The 7240-nt window shown below is 40.2% G+C and overlaps 1 protein-coding gene across 1 annotated transcript; it reads left to right on the top strand.

Annotated features, from left to right (window-relative positions):
• Window positions 1–2320: 2320 nt before the first annotated feature.
• Window positions 2321–3306, top strand: LOC119560872 (male-specific protein scotti). The gene has a single exon (XM_037874550.1). The coding sequence runs from the start codon at window positions 2455–2457 to the stop codon at window positions 2899–2901; it is 447 nt and encodes a 148-aa protein (XP_037730478.1). The 5' UTR covers window positions 2321–2454; the 3' UTR covers window positions 2902–3306.
• The last annotated feature ends 3934 nt before the right edge of the window (window positions 3307–7240 follow it).

Raw genomic sequence — 7240 nt, 5'->3', positions numbered from 1 at the left:
AAAGTTTATTTAGCTAGCCTTTTAGAACAAAGAAGTGGAAAAAATTATTTTTTTAATTAGAGACGGCTTAGCATCTTCTTTAATTATTTTTATAATTATTAATAATATTATTAAATTAAATATATTTTTATAATATATGTTGATCCTTAAAAAGAATCAAAAAATGTGTACTATATATAGGGCAAAATAAATGCTTAAAACATTTCGTGTTAATTCATTTTAAATGTATCTTTTTTTTGCCGTATAATAAAATATAAATTATTTTTGTTTGTGGCTTTCCTAAAATCTGAATGCAACATATCTAATTTCCACACAATTGTTTATTGGCTGACAAATCCGATTTAGAGCGAGCTTTTAATAAGCCGCACAAACAGGCTAGAGATATAGATATATCCCTGCCCAGGTCGCTTTCAGGGACACAATGGCCGTGCTGGAGATATTTCATTGAATCAATTAACGCTGGACATGGCATAATAATTACTGTCTGTTGCGCACACAAGCACACACCTGCAAACACAGTAGACCACCCACCAAAACCACCCATCCACTAACACACACACACACAGGCAAGGTCGCCCGAAGCGACGGAGCAGCAGGAACGTGTTCGTTTCTTCATTGATAACTGGAAGGGAAGCTCATCCTGGCCTCGTTGCTTAACCAACTGTAACAGCCCAACTGAGCGACAGAGAGGCAAGAGCCCCGGAGAAAGAGACAGGGACAGGCAGTTGGAGAGAGAAGGCACAAACTGACGCAAACAGAAGACGAAGGATGCAACTCGCACTGGGAGACATTTTATAGTAGTTCGAGTTAACTTACTGTTATTTTAACCAGTACCTTTAAGATTTATAGACAATTTAAAGTGTTCTTATTATTAGCAACCTTCTCTTAAGAGACCTACGGCCTTAAGATGAAATCTTATAACACTTGGTCGTTTAAACAAAGTTATTTTTCTCTAAGGGTTAGTAAACCATTAACCTTTGGTTAGCTAATGTCTCTAAGTATTTCTATTATTAAATTGTTACCAAAATTTCTTTATCATGAAAGTATCGTAATACGGTTTAATGATTTACGCATTCGTCTTATATTTCCAATAAATTTAAAGTACCCCCACTTTTTTCTCAGTGCAACAGTAAAACAAAAATTTGCCCGTATTAAAGCAAAATAATGAAGTGAAAATGGCAACAATGTGATTACACACAGTCGTAGACCCAAAGCCATAATAAATTGTTCCACAAGCGAGAGGTCAGATCGAAGGAGCGAGGGAGTGAGGGATAATAAGAGCGAGAGGGAGCATCTGCGCAGGCGCAGATCGAAATGTTGCCAGCATCTTCAGCAACATGATGCTCGGGACTAACTTGTTGGATGCAGCAGCAGCTCGTTTCCATTTCCTTCTCATAATTTCCTCCGGCGGGAAAACTTTTCGCTGCCGCACACACACCGATTTGTCTGGCAAACAATTTCCGAAATGCGATTGCTTAAACGCAATTCGAAAAGTTATTAATTGAGCTGGCCATAATGAACTCATTCACAGTTCGTAATGTAATGTTCTCCCATTACAGGCACACAAAAACAGCTGCCGATTCCGATGGCATTGCCGACTTCCCGATTGCCCGATTCTGATTCTGATTTCTGAGTCCGTAGTACTTGATGGAAACATTACGTCGAGTTAAATTGCTTGTAATGACGCTGATGGGATGCCGGGGAGATTGTGGGGTTGGGGGTTAAATAGGGCTAAATGTGTCCAATCACTCGGGGGCGATTGGGATTGGGGTTGGGGTTGGAGCTTGGGCTCTGTACTCTATTCGGAACAGGCAAGCAAATGTCAGACAGCGTTTCTCCATTTGCCACTGGTCGTCGGGGAGCCAGACGTTCTGTTCGATATGGATATGACTACATCTAATGGATACACACAATTCTATCTTATCGCCCCCATCCCTTCTGGAGGCAGGAAAACAGGGGCAAAACTTTCGTCCAAGTGGGATTTGGTAAATGGGCAAGTTACACTTCGATATAAGCTCACATATCATTGCACTTTAATTATGATGGCTTCAAGACAATATTTTATTATTTATTAAAGACATTTCAAAACTAAAATATTTACTGATTAGTCATCTCAGCCAAATATGAATTTCGAAGCAATATACTATATTCTTTTTAGGGAAAGAAACACTTGTGTTGCTATTTTTAATTTTAGTTTTTTGATTCAATCAGATTTCATTTAGGGTACTTACAAAAATTTTAAAAACAACGTTTCTTTGACATTTTTGGACACACTTAAATATTAAACAGGTCTGGATTTTTCCTTCAGTTCTATCCAAACGCCAACTCTATAACAACAACTCACCCACTAAAAACTTTAAAGAGAAAACATCGTATCGAATAGCAGATATTTTTAAAACTGCCGTGTTTATATCGTTGTCGTTTTGGTTCAATTGTGGCTGTTCTGTACTTAGGATGGACGCACCACACAACCTCGAGGGCAGGGATCCCAATGATGAGCTGCGGATCGATCGAATTGGTGATGTGGCGGCTGGAGATGCGGGCGATGACACGGTCGAAGGACAGCAACATCCGTTTCGTGGGATGAATCGTCAAATGGCCATGCTGCTGGATGCTCCTCAAGAGCCTCCGATGGCGAACTGGTTTCCGGCGAGAGAAGGACCGGATGAACCGCCGCGTTTGCGCAAGAAACGTAGTTTCTACACCATAGTCAAGCCATCGTCATCATCCCAAAGCCAGGAACCGGAACAGTGCCTCCTAATGGCCAACGTCACGAAGGCAATGCATCATGTGCGGGAGGAGCATCGTGAGAAGTACTTCGCCAATTACTTGGTCGAGAACATGACCAGTCAGAACTATCCTAATGGTGTGGGACTGCCACAACGCTGGGGTCAGTTCTGATACGTCATACCTTGTCCAGAATTCAGAAGATCAAAAGAAGCTCTGCGGAACCTCAGAAGATCAATAGAGCTTTTCGGGATCCCATAGCCCAATGTACACATCCACCACGACTCATTTACTCAGCACTTGACCACTACATGGCACTATTGTCCCTTCTCCTCGAGCACACCTATATTAGCATACTTAGGACTTGAAAATGTTCGCGATTCAATGCTGTTGAATAAATAACACTACTCACCAATGTTACATTTTCAATTTTGGTTCTGTAGTTACAATTTCCAAAATGTTATTTCATGTTTGTCACCAAAAATAACCACATATTGTTATATTTGAAACACAAATTTTAAAAACACTTGCTTTCGTCTTTGATCCATTGTATTAAATATATTTTAATATTCCTCAAAATAATTATAAATAATAAAAAAAATAATTTATTAATTATCCCTATAATATAAAACATGTCTTTATATTATAACAATTAGATGATAATACAGATGGGGAATCTATTAAAAAGTAATCCATTTCAACTCAACAAAAAGTAATAGTTTTAAGGGCTCTTACTACTCGTGCCCTTCTTTAATATTTCGCAATCTTTTTAAAAATAGCCTACTTGTAGAGCTGTTTGGTCAAATCAAACATCATCTACAGGTACCGGATTAATAAAGCATTTGCAGTTCAAATAGAGAAACACTTTTCCAGCACGTACACACAAATCAAAGTTTTTGATTTTGATTTGTTTGCCGGCGGAGGCAAAATTGCCTGAAGGCTACCGAAAAATTCATGAAATTGACAATTAATAAACTTCAAATTGGAAGCCGCACACACGCCGGAGCCCCCAAACTCCACCACCATCTGCATCAAATCGAAAACAAAAGGATCTATAGGGCCCCCAACAATTGGGCACACACATATGGACCATGGCCACTGACAATGGCCACAATGAACAGAGGGATCCAGAGACAAAGCCCGAATGCGGACAATTGCCCAAAGTGTAGCAAATAAATACAAAATGCAAAAGATAATTGCAATCAAAGCCACAAAATGTAGCCAAAAGGCTTATAAATTGTGGGTGGTGGGTGGAAAGGGGTGAGTCGAGCGCCGAAGGTAAACGCATTTAATTTCCTAAATGTGCTTCACATACCACAGGCGGCACAAAGATACATACTTGCATTCATATACAAATACGCTGCAGTCAGTTGCAGTGTTGCAGTTGCGTTGCAATTGCATTTGCAACAAACCCCTCCCCCCGTGCAACACCACACAACGAGAACAACAAGAAGAAGCAGTTGAAGCGACGGCAATTTACGGCCATTATTGCAACAGACAGCCAGCTATATTATGCGCCACGCCCGCAACAAGAGCACTGAGAAAAACATTTTACATTTACATATAAATTAAGAGAATAACAATTGTTATAAACCTGAGTTAAGATAAAAATGTATAGTAAATACGATTATTTCCAACAAGTAAATAAAACTAGGTACTTAATATTACATAAAATGTTTAAGTTAATATGGTTTAAGGACTCAGTAGCTGTATGAAATTAGTAATATCCTAAATTCTGATTTCATCATTGAGAGTTTACAATTATTTCGATGATTTATGTGGGTTAATCACTCAATGATTTTATTATTTTTATATTACTACATCTATAGAAAAATAAAATGAGTATAATAAAATTATTAAAAATTAATTATCTGTACCATAAGAGATCCATAATTTTTTTGTCACAGTGCATGGACTCCCCACCCCTTCCTCAACCCTTTCGGGCCGCCCCTGACTCCTGACGAGTGGGGGGGGAGGTCCTCCTTCTGCCATAACTTTTTGCGGCTGCTTTTAGGCTGAGCTTTTGCATTTGCTTTTTGGTCGCTCTATGAATGCGTTGCAAATGGCCACATGCAACAATGTTTTTGCTGCCGTTGTTGTTGCCACTCCTGCCACCCCGCGCCCTCTAATTGAATTGCATTGAATTGAATTGATTTTTGGTTAGCTTTGTCCGCCTAATTGTTGCATTTACATCGGTGGAATGGCCATTTGAAGGGATTATATGCAGTGAAATCAAATTAAACAAAAGTCGCATTATTAAAGGAGGAACGTTTAAAGCGCAATTATGGCATGTGTTGCAGGGGTTGATTAATTTGCAAAATGCTGCAACAATCTGACAATCGAGTGGCATGGAGTTTTTCCGTTTGAAATCCATTGTTTGACAGACGATTCGCAGCCCTTTCCAGAGCATTTCGTCCATGGAAATGGACCTGTGTGCTATTGGGGTTGTTGCCTGGGTTTCCTGAATGTCCTGGACTTCGCCCACCGGCAAATGAACGCACGAAATGTGATTGATGCTCATCCGCTATCGCCGAGCTCCATTGTTGCGCGATGTCTTTGATCTATGACCACCACCACCATCCATCCTCCACCCTCTGCCACCTGGGCATTGTTGAGTAATTGATTTTACCTCACATGACTCCATTTCATCCCACCCACAGCCCCCAAAATTCAGCCAAGTTAATTTGAGTTCATTTACATGCCGGCATGAATTCAATGTCGCGGCAACTTCTTGTAATTTCTCCCTAATTATATACACACTTAAGTTCGCATTAATTATTGTCACCGAGTTCTCGGGAAATACCCCACCCAAAACTCAAACGGTTGGGATTTTGCCCGCTCAGCAAAGTTACGTGCAAACAATTACAGAAACGCGGCAGAGCGCAAAACTTTAGCCATTATAAGGCGGCTGCTTTGAGTACTCTATAAAAACAATTTTTTACTTTAGCGGGTGTGAAAGTTTTGACATAAAATATTTTTATAATTTTTATTAATTTTGTTATATTTTATTTACCATTTCACTTTAAAAAAGTTACAATGGCTAAATAGTCTTTTAAAGGATTCGAATACACAAATACCATTTAGTTGTTTGTTCCATTTTTTTAGACTTCCACTACAATTTGAAAATGTTTTTTAAATAAAGGTTTTCACATCTATTAATGGGTTCTTGTAAAGTAAGTAGCTCTTATTTTCTTGTCCACGTGCACACTGTAACTACTCCAAATGCCATTGTTTTCAAGTAATACCCTTCTAGTGCTGTCTAGAGTATCTAAGCTTCGCTATTGAGTTAAGCGCTTTACATATTTTGTTTTTATTCCGTTGTATTTATGGGGAAACGTGTGCAGAAAGTTTTCCACTTACAAACAATTCACAAGTAAAATACCTTGACTTTTGGCGCTGCTTCTGTTGCTGCTGCTGCTGCTTCTGCTTTTGCTGCCCATGGAAAATGGGAAATGGTGGGGGTCTTCTGCGGAGGAAGCTGATGTCTGTGACTGCCATTACCAAGGCTCTTATGCCCATGCCCCTGATGCCCCTTGTGCCCCTGCAGCGAATTGCACACACACACACATTGTGAGCTCGTGTAGCAAATTGTTGGAAAATAAAGTAAGTACACCAGCAACATAAACAGCAGCAACAGCAACAGTAACATCCGCCCCGAACGAATGGCAAACTGAGCATCAGTTAGAGATACTTTTCGCCGTAAGTAGCGTGGGTGGGCTGCAGTCTGGTCTGCCTGGATTCCTGGCTGCCCTCTCCCAGAACCCCCTGCCAAAACCCCCCTTCAATCCAAGTCGGCTGTCTAAATACAAGCGATTTGTACGTCTAGTTGCTAGTTGGCATGGCAACATCTGCCTCGCCAACCGAGTTTATGCAAAATAATAATAATACTCACCTGCAGTTCTCTCCTTTGGGATGGATATCTGCAATGAAACGTTGAGCACTGCTATAAGTAGGTAGTCTTTGGTGCTGCTGTTGAAAAAAAAAATGCAACTAATGAAATTACTCAACTTGGCTTCTCCTGTTTCAGTGTAATAACCTAATTCCATGGTACTATATTATTCATTTCACTGCACCCGACCGACAGGAATTTGATGGAATTTCCTGTAAACAGGCAGCTCGCAGAGGACAGACAAGCGACTTCCTTCGAATAGACACACAAGCGCACAGTGAAGACCCCGGATGAAGGAAGGGGACACCAGTCCCCCCATTCGGAAAGTCAGACGGGCACATAAACAGGCTTATGAGCAGCTCGTCGTAAGGGAGCTTCAATCGGTTCTCCATGGTCTTCTGTTGTTCGCTTGCCGGTTAAACAAACAGACCAAACGCCACCACAGACAATCAGAAAGGCATTCAGCCAGGAGAATGCCGAACACCAGCTACAAAGCATTGCAAAAACATAGAGACACACAGATAAAGTATCTTTTTTGAGCTGATTCCAACTTTTCATAAATATTTTAGAAAATATCCGAAATACAATCTAACAATTCAAATGCTATTATCAAATCAAAAGGCA

This window comes from Drosophila subpulchrella, chromosome 3R (assembly GCF_014743375.2).
Source record: "Drosophila subpulchrella strain 33 F10 #4 breed RU33 chromosome 3R, RU_Dsub_v1.1 Primary Assembly, whole genome shotgun sequence".
Taxonomy (NCBI): Eukaryota; Metazoa; Arthropoda; class Insecta; order Diptera; family Drosophilidae; genus Drosophila; species Drosophila subpulchrella.
Note: the sequence above shows the minus strand (reverse complement) of the source record. Positions and strands in the feature narration are given on the sequence as shown.